This window comes from Anomalospiza imberbis, chromosome 2, assembly GCF_031753505.1.
Source record: "Anomalospiza imberbis isolate Cuckoo-Finch-1a 21T00152 chromosome 2, ASM3175350v1, whole genome shotgun sequence".
Taxonomy (NCBI): domain Eukaryota; kingdom Metazoa; phylum Chordata; class Aves; order Passeriformes; family Viduidae; genus Anomalospiza; species Anomalospiza imberbis.
In genome coordinates, this window is record NC_089682.1 from 78059607 (window position 1) to 78076149 (window position 16543).

General features: G+C 35.7%; 1 protein-coding gene across 8 annotated transcripts in view; it reads right to left on the reverse strand.

Annotated features, from left to right (window-relative positions):
- Positions 1 to 16543, reverse strand: part of STXBP5L (syntaxin binding protein 5L) — a 185527-nt gene that overhangs the window by 92871 nt on the left and 76113 nt on the right. For all 8 annotated transcript variants that reach the window (XM_068181930.1, XM_068181932.1, XM_068181929.1 and 5 more), the window contains exon 5: positions 2523 to 2657. In XM_068181930.1, the coding sequence (XP_068038031.1) occupies positions 2523 to 2657 (135 nt within the window). The remainder of the gene's footprint in view (positions 1 to 2522; positions 2658 to 16543) is intronic.

Below are 16543 nucleotides of genomic sequence, written 5' to 3' on the forward strand. Positions count from 1 at the left end.
AAGCAGGAAGTTGGTATTGAAAATTCTAGAGAAGCCTTACAACATGAATTATTTTATGATTCTATAATACTAAAATGTGAAAAATACGCAAAAATTATGTGAAAATAATGTGTGGAGATTAGAAATATAATCAGATCAGAACATATCCATGGCTCAAAAATAAAACTGTTCTCACAAACATTTTTCTCAGTACTATTCTAAAGGAAAAGTCTACAATCATAAGCTCACCCTCATGAAGTATATTTAAAGGTAATAACATCTCCTTTAAAAGCTAACTTACATTCCATTTTGTGTGCAGGAAAGCAACAGTACTGAAGAGACATCAGTTTATTACCAGAGAGTGTTCCAATTACTTTACTGAGTCACCCAGTTTCAACTTCAGAGGGACTATAGCATTTATAAAAGTGTCTGATGTGGCAAATCACCATTATTCCCACCAGCCTCTTCCTCTAATACAGAGAAAGTAATCTGGAGACACACAGGATCCCCTGTCCACCTGCAAAACATTTACAAGGACAACTTCCTCCACTTCATATCAGGGACTATCAAGGTCGGATGGAAAGGATGGAGCTGTAGAGAAGCACACTGCTTACATGGATCGATTTATCCTTGTAAGACTGGTAGAACTAGAAGCAGTAATGAATGAATACCTGTGCTCACCTGTCAATAAATCAGTACATGGCAAACTTGCTGTTTAGAAGAACAACCTGTTTTGGTAACCATGCAGCACCTCCAAGTACTTGAGGTGACAGTCTGTCTTTATTGTGCTGTCATTACCTTTTACAACTTATGGAAAGAGAAAATTTGGAAAATCTAGATATTTTCCTGTATAGAAAATACAAAGAAGATAGTTAGGAGGGGCTGCTTGCTTCATTGAAGGTTCTAGAGAGGGAGCATATTGCACAGCATCTAGCCTATGTCAACAAATCAACTGTGAAGCTTGTTAGAAAGCAGTCCCTATATTCCACATAGAAAGAGGGGCATCATTGTACTCTACTTTCATGAAAAATGTTTGTTGTGGCCACCAAAATAATTTTTAAAAAGTTATCCAGAAGAATTTTGAAATAATTAGAAAGTGAAACTTGGTGGAATCTTCCAGTCCACAAAAACCTTTGGATCTATTTCCCTACAGAACAGAAACATCCTAATTTCTGGAGGAAACAAAATTACAAGTGCACACAAAATGAAAACATGTGGTTCCCAAAAACTTAAAGGTGTTATCTGCTCAATGTAGTAAATATAGACATTCTGAAATACAGGATTCAAAAAGGCCTCCAATATGTCAATGTCACCAAAACAAAGTGAGAAACAGAAAACAATTAGGATACTTTCCACCTGAATAACTCATCAAAATGATCATACTCTGGTGGAAACCATGTTTTCTAGCAGTACTTTTTTGCAGCCAAAACTATTAAACAGAGCCAAGCAGTCCCACAGCGGCAGAACAACCAAACATTCCAAAATTGATAACTGGACGAAAGATTTACCAGCAGACTGAATCCTGATTACTATTTGAATCCTTGGTTTTATGTCCTTTGAAGGTAAACTAGATTTTTACAACTGTGCCTATGAACTTTGGTGAGGGCAGAAAAGGAGAAAGAAAATAAGGCGTCAGTTCAACCTGGGGGACAGAGTGATTATAATAATAATAATAACAGAGGGAAAAGAAAGGATTGAATTTTTGAGAACTGGGGTTACACTGCAGGCCCGTAACCCTGTTCTTAGCTACTGTTCTTTTGGTTCACTGAGATCAGTGTATTTCAGTTTACTACCAGAGGTTATAGGTCCCTCACAACATTAAGCAAATGTCTCAGAAACTGCAAGTACTTTGAGCTTTCCCACAGAAGTTCCTCTTGCTGGAACTTCACAGAGGAACCAGCAGAGAAAGAGTTTTTCATTTCTGTCAAGGCTTTTCCTTGCAGGAAGCATAAATGTATCCCAGATTTTTGTATGTCTCTTTCCATTTCATACCCACAACACAGGCACCTTGCTTAGCTTTTAACAGGCACTCGTTATCTTTCCCATCACTTCATCATGTTTTGATCTGTCTGATTTAACCTGCAAATTCTCACTGTGTTGAGCAGGAGGCTTGGTCTAGAGACCTCCTCCTGTCCCTTCTCATCTAAATGATTCCACAGTTCAATGAAGAAAAGTTTTCTATGGAATCTAAGGGCAAATATCCTCCATTATTCTCTTCACAGAATGGAGACACAGTGATCAAGCTTTCCTCATAAAAATAGCAAAATCTGAATTTTAGTGATTAAAGACTTTCTGTATTTCATGGATCTTCAAAGTTAAACAGTACAACTTTTTTTTCTTTTAACATGAAATATAATTACACGGTCTCTAATATAAATCTGATTCCTAATGTCCTGTAAAAAACCAGTTAGTACTGCAAATGCATTCACTGAAATTAAAGGCTTCAAAAGATCTAATGTTTGAAAAACCAAATAATTCTTAAAAATTAAATTTAAGACAGCTGAAATGACTACACATACAAATGAAAAAAAATCTCCACTTACAGTTCTATTGCCTTGTTCCACATGATAACATATCCAGAAAGAATGAAGGACTCAATATTTACAATGTGTGTATTTCCTCTCTCTGTTCCAACATAAAGCCATTTACTCTGGAAAGGTAGATGGCAGTAAGTAATCCTGGAAAAGAAAAAAGCAAATAACAAAATAAAAGTGACTGAATACCATATTAACAATATTTTTAAACACTTTTGCAGCTGAAAGAATTATTCTTTCCATTTTATAACTTGAGAAAAGCCTGCCCAGAAGGCATTCTGAAGAATGTGCAGGTTCTGGGGGTCATCTCCAGGAACATAATAAAAGAGAACATGAAACAAAACAGGGCCATCCTGCCTGCCAGTATTAAGGGTAGGACAAAAGAGAAGCATCACCTGAGCACTGAACTAAGGCTATCTATCTCCATGAGTATGTAAATTGTATTTTGATAGTGTTCAAGACTCTCAAGGAAGGCTTTCTTACATCCTTTCTCAGAATAAGCAGATTATCCAGTTGAACAGAGTTTTGTGGATATAAGTGGGATTCATGTTTTGCACAACAGAAGTATAATACCATAATTCACACAAGAAAACAGTCATTTATTTGCCATCTGGAAGAGCAGGGCCTTAGATAAGAGCATTTATCAAAACTGAACTACCACAGACACACTGAACCCTACACTCATTACAAGGTGCTGAAACCGTGCTACATTAGCTTGGAAAGATGTCATGACAATTTCTCATTATAATACATAAAAGTTTTCACAGACGACAAATGAGCATGTTCAGGTTACTTTTATATTATATAGATATTACATACACTAACACAAAACTAAATCTATATGAGATGAGAAAACATTTGCTACTAAAATGTAAGTGAATGCATGCTACCTGCAGAGACTGAAACTTAATCCAACCTTATGGTAAAGACTTGTAAGTTTTGACAAAAAAACAGGTATTTTGCTTGGTATGTCGTATGTTATTATATTTATCACTCAGTTCCACAAACAGGCTATTTCTGGCTTTTATATATAAACTCGATTTTTTTTTCCTTATCACCTTCAACCACCAGAAAAGTACATGCAGTATTTAAAACCATGCATATTAAAAAATTTCATTCTTATGGTACAGCAATTTTTCTGAATTTATTGTAAAGGAGTGAGAGTGGTGTTGGCAATCTTTCAGTAATTTGGCTCTCTCAGTCAAGTAAAGTCCTCTGAGTATAGCATTTGCCAATCTTTAAGGAATTGTTCAATAATTATACAAATTAAATACACTTTATGTAATGGTTCCCTGTAAAGTACTTTCAACAAACAAAAAGGTTCCAAATAGATTATACTCAGTATTTGCATAGTTCTGTAGTTTTCCAAGTATCTAATAAACTGTCAGTACGTTAAATGTTAGATTCATTCAAGTGAGGAAAATTACTTTTTCTTGTACTTATGCATCACACTGGATTGAATACAGTTGAAATATGGAGTCTTCACATTTGTAATTTATGGAGAAAATTATTGTGGAATCATGGAATCTGGAAAAAGGCTTACCCTTCACAGAAATCTTGTTTTGTTGATTAAAGTGAGACCTAAATATGAGATAGCCTTCGCTCTGTCCAGCTATAAAGGGCTAAATTTTACCATCAGTTGTCTAATATTGGCAATTATTCCGGAGCCTATAGTGGAAAGAGCACCAGCTTTTTCAAGAGAATTTCTTTGAGAATGGGAGCTACATTTCAGAAGGCATAACTGAACATGCCTTCAAGTAGCAACATAATACTGATATTGTGGGTGCAGTCACACCAACAAAGATCCAACAGAAACAACTGCAGAAGGTATTATGCCATCCAGAAGGTATATGCCAATCCTTGATGGAGTGCAAGCTATGAGCTTTATTCTTTTGCTCACAACAGGTGCAAGGAACCATTTGCCCTTTTGGGTTTATACTTTCAAATGGGAAGTTGTTTCTCACATCTTTCCCGATTCTTTTCCTTTAAACTGAACACCTCTCTTTCTTTTGCTTTCACTTCTAGTCCACCATTTCCTTCACTTCTGGTTAAATTCATATTTAGTCCATTTTTTTGGTTGTTGTTGTTTCATTTTTTGCATTTCTGTTCCTCTACTCTTCTTTCTTGCACTGCAAAGCACATGGGTGTTTCGTTAGGTCCCAGCCCATAAAAAACTTCCCTAGCTAATAAACCCTCTTAATCACTTCATGTTGAAGATCACCCAATGCTTGTTTGCAGTAAATTGTTAAATTACAGGAAGAGAAAATCATTTTGACTTGAAAGTGTTGAAAATGTAGCTGTCCAGTCACTGACAAAAAAATTTCTAAGTTCCAAAGTGAGCTCTACTTGACTTGAATGCTGCTACTCCAAATTCTTGCAGTAGTGCCATCAGACTAAGCAGCTTCAAGTCCACCTAGGACAATGCTATTTTTCAGTCCTCTGTTAAATCCAAGCATAAGCCACTACAGGGTACTGCAGAAAACCTGATCTCCCATGTGCAAGAATGAATTCAATGTCTTGATTACGAATAAAGTTTCAACATCACCTCACACACTGTTCGAGGCTGCTTTGGGCTGCTTTTCATCCTTTTTGAGATTTGGTTCCCCGTCATAATCTCTAGGACACACTGCCACAACAACCAACAGACAAAGTGGGTGTCTGCATTCCCAAATATTGCATGTCCTCCATTTGCCTGCCTTAGGTTTAAAATTTCAAGAACTTAATGCTTTAAGAACAAGGTCTATAGCAAGAGAAAAATCAGACCAAGGTAGTAACCACTAATAAGTAGTTAGGCCAAAAGTTACTAGACTTAATATCTTGCTGGCCTATCTGAAATCCTAGACACCAGTCACTACTAAGCCTGGATGCACAATATGAAGGACCAGAAGAGAATTAAGTATCGCTAAAGGATAAAAAAAAGCATCAGAGCCATGCCTGTTTTCTTACGCCCAGTTACTTCCTCTTAAATAATTTAATTTTGTTCTGCCAAATTTATGGGACAGCCAGGTAAGAAAATATCCTGCATATTCTTTTTTTCCCAAAGTAAACTATGCTATAAAGCTTTATTGTTTACCCAAACTGTTATTAAATATTATGAAATGCCAAATTATGAAATTTATAAATGTCATTATGAAACCTTTTACAATATGTGAGCTTATAAGAAAATGGCACCCCCTTAAAGACAATCCAGGTATGTAACAAACCTATTAGAGCACGGGGATTACTAGGAATTTTAATCCAATATATTGCTAGGCTTCACCAAACAAAGCCATATGATTTTCACATTCTCCTAAAACTCTGCACTTCTCCAAAGTAATTTTATTTTACATTATGTAAATTAAATTCAAACTGCTTTATATATTATAGACTTTTCACTTCTACAGAAAATATTAACTTGACTTTGAGGCTTGGAAGCTTTGAAGTAAGACTGAGATTTTTAATGAACATCTTCCATCTCAGTAAGTACTGAAATTACACAATGATTTCTTCAACAGAAAACAATGAAGTCTCATACTGTAGTTTTCATTGGGGATGAAAGGTATTCTATTATATGACTCTATTAGTCATATATCCCACAAGCAAATTAAGATGTCTTTTGATGCCATTACAAAAACAAGTCAATAAGCCAGAAAAAAAGAAAGGCTATTTTTCTTCTTAAGAAGTTAGGGCTTGTATTGAATTATGTCAGTATGAAGTGCTTCTGACAAAGTTTAATCAGATTGCCAATCTGATTGAGATAACATGCAACAAAATTAAATGGAAACTTGAGGATTTTCTCAATGTTGATCACTTACACAGAAAGTCAGCCAGAAATGTGGATATTGTACATTCTTAGCAGCAAACCACAACATGAATCTTATTGATCATTACAAGAAATAGCAAAACATTGATGAATTGACCAAAAAAGCTGTTTCTATTCTGCCAGAACAGTCTGAAACATTGTATCATTTTTTCCAAATGACAAAACAGGATATAGAGTATCCTGTAGGATATAGTAATTTTTAAAAAATCAAGAAGTACTAACATAACTCAGAATTTAGTAAGGAAAAGTACTTTACTAAGGTCCTAAAAACAAACCTTATATAAGTAACTAAACATATTATTTATGTAAATTATGTAAGTAATAAAAGAGATAAAATGGAATAGCTGAAATTGGCATTGTCTCTCTCTCTTCAAAACATTGAACTTTATTTTAGAAAGGAATATATGCTGACTAGCAAATCTTGAAAAGGTATAATTTTCAGAAAATCTCAGCACTCTAGAGTCTTTCAACCATGGACAAAAACTCACTACATATTAGTAGAATACTACAATGTTAAAATAATTTAGAATGCTGTAACCTCTAAAGTATTAGTAAAAACTCTCAGATTACTTAAAATAATCTTTATTATGTTGATTGTATTGCTCTAAGAAAAAGAAAAGATAATTTTGAGAACACTTCTTTCTGCCTCTACTTTGTTATTTTTGTTTTTCTATTTTTAGCATGAAAAGTTTCCTGGAACACTATTGCTGGTAGTGAGTGGGGAGACCTGGTGAAGGATGGAGAGAAAGTTGCATTTTTGTCAAAATGAGAAACAGCTATTCCAATTTAATTATTTAGTTGTGCATTCACAGACATCAAAACTGTAATTAAATTTACACTATGGCTTTTCCCTTTATACAGATAATCTTAAATATGAACAAGCATAGAAACTGTGTATTCCTTATGCCCAGCACTGGCTGTCAGAGTTCAGTTTCTATGAGTTCCTACAGAAAAAAAAAAAAAACATTAGTATGAACTCCCTTTCAGAATCCAACCAAAATAAACTACAGAGTCCAGGTTCTCAGGAAATATGGAAATCTCACAAATTTACAGGAAAATAGGGAGATAAAACATGAAGGAGGTTTAACTCAGGAACATGAGTTGCTGACAGGAAGCAAGCCCAGTTAGCTGCAGGACACACCAGTCACGGTCCTGGCCCAGCCTTCTGCTCTCCGTGACTCCTAAAGGACTTCCACTGTCTTACACCCAATTTACAGTGAATTGCCCCAGCATGGACTAATCCAGCTGCTGAGAAAATTGATCACCTTCTTAAGATGGTTATGGCAATCAGAAGTCTATCTGTTCACTGCAGTGATTATGGCTTTTTTTTCTGACTCCAGGGATTTTCTCCAGCATCCTCTGGTGCTTTCAGTACTTTCAACTAATTTATGGTATTTCCTTCTGCTGGTCATTCCCAAGAGCTGTTCTCTTGGCACTGCCACCTGATAGACTGGGCAGCATCCCTGGTACTTGCCTGAGGTCTGATGATATATCAGGTCCTCTTTCAAGGCAGCTCTTGGAAAGGATTCCTCTAGAGAAGAATCTATGGCCAGTGTATCCTTCAATGGATATTTGCAACAGGGGAAAACCACTGCATAAGCCCTTCCCTTCCTTCTTGAATTCTGCAGGATTTCTTCACTCCAAAAAAAAAAAAAAAAAAAAACTACACCTGCTGAGGGGGCTTCATGACTTTGTATCAGTCCTCTTCTCCCTCTATCAGCAAGCACAAATTATTTCCACACAATTTATCTTCTTCCCTCATACTCCCTTAATCTTTTGGTAATTTGAACAAAAGTAATAAAAACCAAAGCACACCAGACTCAGCTAGTGCCCCCTCCTTCTCCAGTGCATGAAAGTGGACTGAGGTAGCTTCTGGCTAGGTAGTACTCTCAGAAAGTGTAAGGTTACTTTTCCATCAGTTTAGTAGAGGATATTCAAGCTGAGATTATTGCTTTAAGTCACAATATGGACACAGGAAGATCTGGACAGATATTCAGGCAAAGTAATTTGTAGCTGACCTGAAGTGCCTAAACAGAAGCGCAGGTTAAAGGTACTGACAATGAAAGAAAGGAGTTGTTTCCAGCAGATCTAGCAAAAGATGTAAATTATGAGCTATTTCTCTTCTGGAGGTCTTTAATCTTCTTCCTGCTCTATATATAAATTTGGAGCTCATCAGCACTGTAAGACATGTAACAAACATGTACAATAGCAGCAATTCATGCAGTCTGCCATCCACATGATGTAATGTGTTTTCAGCAGATGGTTGTGCAGTTCCTCAGAGAGATGGGAACTGCATCTATGCATAGTAATAACAACATCTCCTCTGCTACAGGGGGTGTTGTTATGTACCAGGAAGCCCTAGGACGGCAGAAACCCAAGATGAATTCCATTATTATGAGTTCCAGTGTTTAACTTCAACTTTCATTTTAACTTACTTGCAGAGTATGCGAAGTCTGTAGGGCCGATGTAAGAGCACAGGAAATACTTTAAATTGCTAACTGGCTGACTTTTTAAAGAAAGACAGTAAAATGAATTGCTTTACATGAGGCAATCTAATACATGTTGCTTACAAAGAAACATGAATGAAAAATGGAGTCAAGGCAGTAGTAACAGTTACTTTCTAGACTTCTGCTTCCCAATGTTCTTTTCAAGTTTGGTATCTCAGACTATTCATCTTACCCAATCAGTCCAGAGAGCAGTTTTATTTGTCTTTGTTTTATACTGGTTTAGATACAAGTATTCATCACAGTCACTGCTGCTTGTACAACAGCAAAAATTTAATTTGTGGATTGGAATGTAAGAAATGAACCTCTGAGATTCCTCTCTTCTGCTTAATACTGATTTAATCTGATTTCTTCAAATTAACTACCACTTGAGCTAGAACAAATTACTATAAGATACCTCTTGATTTAAAGAATTTCAGTGATGGGAGATTCTCTACAAATGCTGAGGTAAACAAACCAGGATTCCACCTCTAATCTATATTTTCAATACAAATTATCCTAAGCAAAGTATACTTCTAGCTATTTGTGAACATCCTACATATAATTAAGACATCCTCCTCTCCCCCACCCACACTTCAATTTCTGCAAATTCTATGTAGAAGTAATGTTAAGAAAACATTTTCAATTTAGAGTTTCTTTTAAGGCCAATAGGCTTAAATAGTGCTGACATATCTAACAAAATTATTTATTTTGACAAAGCAAAAAAGCTTATGCAGCTATTTTCTAGCAAATTATTTAGATATGTCATTGGGCAGGTGGTCCACTGCTGCTTTCAAAGTGTTTAAGATACAAACATTTTTCATGGTGTTCATTACCTGAAATATTATACATAAGAAGCTTACAAGAATAAGAAACAGGAAGAAAAAAAAAAAACAAACCCAAAACCCAAAAAAACCAAACCCAACCAACCAACCAAAACAAATCAAAGCAAACAAAAAACCCCACAAAAACAAAAAACCCCATAAATTTTTAAGAAATGCAGCTGGAAAACAATTTCTTTCTCAAGATATTTTGGTTTTGTCCCTTTTTTTCATTGGATCTATTGGTACATTCTGTTTTTTAGAAATTGGGACTGATCATTAATCCTTTGAAGTGTTAAAAATGAAAACACAAAGTTCAAGGTAAAGCACTATTCATAGTATAGTCTGTTTCTTGTTTCCCTTCTTTTCTGTTAAAAAAAAATGAGCATAAAAGTAGGCTGTTCCTCTGTTTCTTAAAAAGCCAGAACTTCCTGTGTAAACAGGGGAAATAACCCTAAAAGCCTGAAGTTAGGCTCATTCTTGACTTGTGAGCTTAGTATTTCAAGTGACTTTGCAATCACAACTGTAGTTAATAGCTTACAGCATTTAAAAAATACTTGTTTTTAAGAAATGCTTATGTCAACCACAAAAAACATCAATGTAGCAACTACATGAACATTTGTAATGGGTGTCAACATAAATTATTTACAAGCAGTTAAAAGAACCTAGAACAAATCAGAAAAAGCATGTTCCGAAATATTTTAGATGCATTCCATTTGATTAAATTAGTAAACCCAGAGATCTCCCTTGAATGAAGATTTAATTTATGTATTTAGATAAAATCTTATTAGGTTATTATGAACTCTTTACAAGGACAGCCAAAGTATACAGCATGCCACAGGACTTTTGGTTTTTCCCAGTTTTATTTCTTTCATTTCTTTCTTTTATTTACAACTCCACAGGTCACCCTGGCCTGTCCAGCATGCCATAACACATACACAAAGACAGCTGCACTATAACCTCCAATAAGATACAGGCACTGAAATTCCCACCCTCAATAACTCCAAGGCTATCTGCAGGAACATTGCAGCAAGTTAGGGGCATTATTGGAGCTCAAGAACAACTTAGAAGTCACTCTTGAAATCCCAGTATGCAAGGGGATGTACAACTTTCGTAACCTGTGCTACGGATAATTTGTTTCATTTTCAGAATGACAGAAAATTACCTTTCTTCCTCTTGGGCAAATGCACAGAAAAGAGACATGCTCTTTTGTCAACTCCCTTTTATGGTTTTGACTGCAAATTCATTGGAGTATCTTACCTTTAGGAGAAGGATCACTGACAGTGACAGTGACACTTTCTCCCTGCCTAGATCTTTAGTATTACACAACAATAATGCTGTGGATCAAACCGGTTTAACATGAACATGTGGTCCCAAGAGAAAGAGACAATGAAATTACATGGAAATGTGCTTCCTTAAATAGAAAAAGACGATGGAAGAAACCAGCATATTTTTCATTGACTTCTAATTTGTTTCTGATGCTGACTCAAGGTCATTACACAACAAAAATGAGAATAAAAGTTCCACAAAATCAGTGAAGAGAGCAAATTAATGAAACAGAGTTGGAAAACAGACTCTTGCTCTCATCTTTAGGGGAAAGACAATGTACATGATTTTTCTCTTGTCTACTGGCTTGTGAAATCACTATTTCATATTTGTAATATTTCACTTGTCCTTCATAAATTTCTTTGATGGCTAAGTAAAAATGGTGCTGTGATACCAAACAGTGACAGTGATGGGCAATACAGAGCACAGTAAGAGCCACTAAGTTTCTTAGCAATGAAAGAAAGCCAAATAACAAAAGGCTGGAACAGGAGGATGATGTTCTCAAAAGAGAAAGTTTTTGATGTATTTATTTCATTGATTTTGTAGAATCTGCATTAAAAAACCCCAATCACCTAAGGGTAGAGCTTCTCTCATCCCTTCACCCAACACTGAATACATAAATCAAAATGCAGTTTTTGGTTTCTAATCTCATAGTTTCAAAAGAGTAAATTGAGACCTAGCTCAAAGATGAAAGTTTGAAACTTGTCTTTTGTTTAAGTTTGACTTCACAGAGCTGTTAGAAAAGTAAACTAAAAATATGTTAGTATTTCACCCTCTGCTAGCTGCAACATACACAAATCTGTGTTTATCATACATTTTTACTAAAATAAGTTTAAACCCAATTTTAAATCAAGATCAATCAAGTTATTTTGAATGACATGCTAATATCACGATAAGGCTGAAATACTGAAATTGACTTTAAAGAAAAAATAATTTTACATGTGTATGCTTTTTCTTTGTAAGCATGCTTTTTTCCTTATCAGCTTCCATCAATTAAAATCATGTAGACTTATTGGAGACCAGCTGTTCTCATTTGTTGCGCTTCAGTAGACAAGGGACTCTGTGATTAATGGTCCTTGTTTTTCTGCAATCTGTAGTCTCTCTTCTCTTCCTGCTCATATACTGTTTAATGATATAATCTCAACACTGACATTACTAGCTCTATTTCTGATTTACTGGAATAATGCCCAGAGTTTATTGTGACAGAAGGAAAAGTATCCTAAATCATTGCACTGGGTTCTTGCTCAAAGCTGACATGTATCTGGGCAGGAAAGAGGTGGTGTGTTTTCCAAGAACCAAATTACTGCAACTGAATGGGTACATGTTCTTCACTGCTCTAAGATATGAGTGGAAATCTAATATAACAAAGGTCAAAGGAAAGATCTGAACAGAACTCAGAAAGATGTCTCAAAACTCTAATTTGAAAACTTCAAAAGAGAATGCCACATAATTCCCATATCTACATTATAAGTGTAACAAGAAAATTCCAATTGATAGTGTAGACTGTTTATGCTGCCTGAACTTGCATACATTTTGAAAGACTTTTTTTTTTCTGTTGTCTGATATGATGCATTTTTGTATTACAGTATTGGGCCTCTCATTTGTTATGAATGAAACCATGAAACAGCTGTTCAATGCATAGCTGTGAGTATATATTTTAAATTTTGTATTCAAACCTGGCCTCAGAGCAATTTGGCAACATAGCTGCTATGTGAAAACAACATAACATGTTACTCTGTGTTTTCTCAAAAAAGCATAAATCTTCTGACAAAAATGTTTTATTTTTTACAAAGCATTAGAAAAAACCAGCACACTGCTCGGCATATGATGTAAGGTTTGACAGCATATAGCAACATTATGTCTCCTGCTAAGGAATCTTTTCCAGAAGGAAGAAACTCAGGCAAACAATCACATGTGGCCAGGTGACATAAAATATAAATAAACCAGGACATGTTTTTCTTCCCTATTGAAGGAAAAGTAAAACTTCACAAGGATGTTTTTTTAAAAGGAATTTTGAAGAGATGGATTTTTTTTCTCAGAGAAATAACAGAAGGAGCTACAGCCAGAGAGACCCAAAGAAAGACATAGATTAGAAAAGTGGGGTTTGTCAGGTCAGAGGGCCCTGTGCTGTTGTTAGGTCCTCAGGTGCCAGCTGTACATTTTTCTCCAGCAGCTCTATGGGCCATGATGGTTTCATGATGGTGTTAAGTGATTGGTTCTAATTAATCTTTCAGGGTTTTTTTTCCCTTCTTTTCTGCCCTTCAAAGACAGATGCTAGCTCTAAGAGTATTTCAGATGTAGCATATTAGGCATTTTTCCCCCAGAGAAGTTGTTTAACAAACACATATAAAAGCAGATACTGTGACATAATGCATTTAAGGACTTTTTAAATTGAAATGGAACTGATGATAATAATATTGGCAGAATCCTGATGGACTAAAAGTTACTTTGGGGAAAGACTGTAAAAGCCACCATTTAGAAAGAAAATATATTCTTAAATTCAAGTTTTGATCTGGATAGAAACAGAGATCTTTCTAATATTCTAGAATGAAAAATATGACCAGGACTTCTGTGATCTTCATTTACAGTAACATTTACCCTTGTGTAATTTAAGCATAAAGAAACCAAACTGGTTTTAGAATAGCCATCTTAAGCTCTTGCAGCACTTTTTCTGCAGTGGCACCAACGCTCAGATTGCATTACAAATCCCACCCAAGATGGTAAGCATAAAAAACTAAACCTGATAAAATTAAGCCATGATGTTATCTCTGATGTTCTGACTGTAATGTTATTACTACTTGCTCACCTATTCTTAAAAATACACACTAACCAAGGTTTGGAGTCCTTCAAAATGTTTGTCCTTCAAAAGGAAAAATTTTGAAAGTTATAGTAAAATATGGAAGGTAGGTTCACCAAAGGTAGTCTATTCCAGAATATTCCAATTATAGGAAATACAGCATATGTCAACATGCTCAATATAGCACTTGTAAAAAATCACTATAAAATTATATTTTTAATGTCTAATATACACTTGGTTTTACTGCAGAAGGATTTTTAAAAATTGGATATTTGAGAGATTCTCAAAAATTAGTTTTACAGCAGTTGTAATTTCACAAGTGATCTTGGTACTAATACTAATGAAACCTCTGAGGGACTCAATATTACAGAGAAAGGACAATCTGCATGAGTAAAGTACAAGAAATTGAATTAAATTTAAAATGCAAAGGGCACAGCCTCAAACTTCAAAGAACTTCCACTTTAGGGTTAGAGCTCATGATACAGAACTGGTGGAAAAAGATAACTTCAATTTTCCTTGTCTTGCTTTGCTTCCACTATTAAAGGCTTGCACTGAAAAGCAGCACATTCCCTGCCAGAATATCCCTAGATATAAATCAGGGATGAAGTTTAATGGGTGTATTAGTCAATCACAGCAAGACCACAAACACTGGTAAGATGAAGCCACATGAAAGGAAGATGCCATTTTTGCATGCATCAGTAAACATATTCCTGCAGAGAATACAAATGAAAATGGTATTGTCAATGGCCACAGCACAGATGGGACCCTATCTAGAATGTGTTTCCTTGATGAATCATCAGCTCAGAGAGAATTGATATGAGGAAAAAGGCCCAAAGAAAAGAAAAGGTAATGAAGACAAAAAAATTATAAAGGAAAACACAGAACCTTGTGAAAAATAAACTAAAAACCAAACCAACACAGAACAATTTTCCTGCAGAGCAAACAGTGGATTTCAGCTTGAGTAGTTATATAACAGTATAAGGTCCTGGGTGGGGGACTGTTGCATGTGGAGAAGTTGGTGATCCACACACGAGTGACACCAAGTAGGCACCAGGGGCTGCATGAACAGCACGGTCTCAGCCTGTGTGGAGCTGCACGTACCCCTCGGAAGCTGGATAGACACAGCCAGCTTGGTATCACTGAGAGCCCTGCAGGCAGCTCCCACTTGGTGGTTGCACCAACAGTGCAGAAAGAAGTTTTAATGTTAATGTCCTTTCTGTTTGATAGTAGGAATAATGCACACAGCTGTCTCTTTACAAGAAAATCCTACAATAACTTGGATGACAAAAATGGGGAAATGTTGTCTTGATTTTTAAAATAAAAGTGGTTTTTTTGTTTGTTTGTTTATTTTTGGGTTTTTTTGTGTTTTTTTTTTTCCCAAAAGAGAAAAAGAGTAAGTTTTATTCAAATATTTGGTATTTATAGAATTCCAAAGGTGACCATGGATTGCAGGATGGAATTACCACCTCTCCAACCACACTGGTCCAAAGATTAATCAATCATTTCTCTCTACCCACAGAGAAATATGTAAACTATTCTATTTTTACATGAAATTGTGTGGGAACTCTGACTCTCAAATACATAACATTATCAGAAGGCTAGAGAAGTTTTATGAGAATTTTAAAACATTCTAAAGAACTATGAAAGAAAACTTAACACTTTTAAAAATCAAGGTAACAGAGTGACACTTTCTATAGACAGGTTACCTGCTGACTGAAGGCCTGTGTGACGATGCCCAGCTCAGGGCTCCCAGCATCTACAGGGATGCAAGATTCCCTGTGCTCTTTTGCCATTCTTTGTAGTGCTAGCTCTAATAAATAGCATTTTGAATCTAACTTCTAGGGCCTTGAGTCTTTCTTCCTGGGATCATAAGAGACTGGCAAAACCTTAATGCAAAACATCGTCAGCTTGTTCATTTAAGAAAGGGAGGTATATGAGTTCTCTGGTGTGCAACTGAGGGAACCAGACTGAGGTGGTCCCTTCAGCTCCATTCCACTAGAAGGCTCACATGTCTAACACAAAGAATAAGGATCATTGAATCTTCATTCTATTTTAGTAGATTGCACAGTCTCAAAAATCTATCAAATCAAACCTGTTGATTCTTGGTATCAATCAGCAAATCTAATTTTTACATTTTTGCTGATTGTTTAGCTAACCTGTGTTGAAGACAGAAAAACCCCAAAATGCTTTTGCTTAATTTCTTTTTATAACCCAGATAGTCTTCATTTCAGCTGGGTTGCATGACACTTTCCAGGATGAGCTTATGGCTCTCATTGATCCTACAGGTCAAGTGCACTATGAAATTTTCTATAACATGATATAAGATGTGAAAAAATAATGCTCTTTTTTTTTTTTTTTAACCCAGAAAGCAGAGGCATGTGGCAAATATATTAACAAGATTTGGGTCAGTCTCACTGAAGAATCTTTCCAGTCTTTTGTCCTTTTGAAGTGACATTTGACAAAGTTAATTTTCCCGCCCTGCAGCACTAAGGTACAGTCCCCTAGAACAAAGGTTTTTAAGAATTTCAGGAATCTTGTCAAGCTCAAGAATTGCATGAAAACATTGGGTTATGAAACCCCTGAGCACCATTCTTTCAAAAGTGAAAAATGCTGAGGCAAGACCACACTACACATATAAAACCAACCAACCAACCAACCAACCAACCAACCAACCTACCAACTTAACCACTGACAAAACCAACCACAACCAAAACAAAACCCCAAACAAAAACCCCCAGGAGAATGTTTTGTAAAATCTTCATCAAGATGTGGAAGTGAATGTCAATCATATGGCTTCTTTT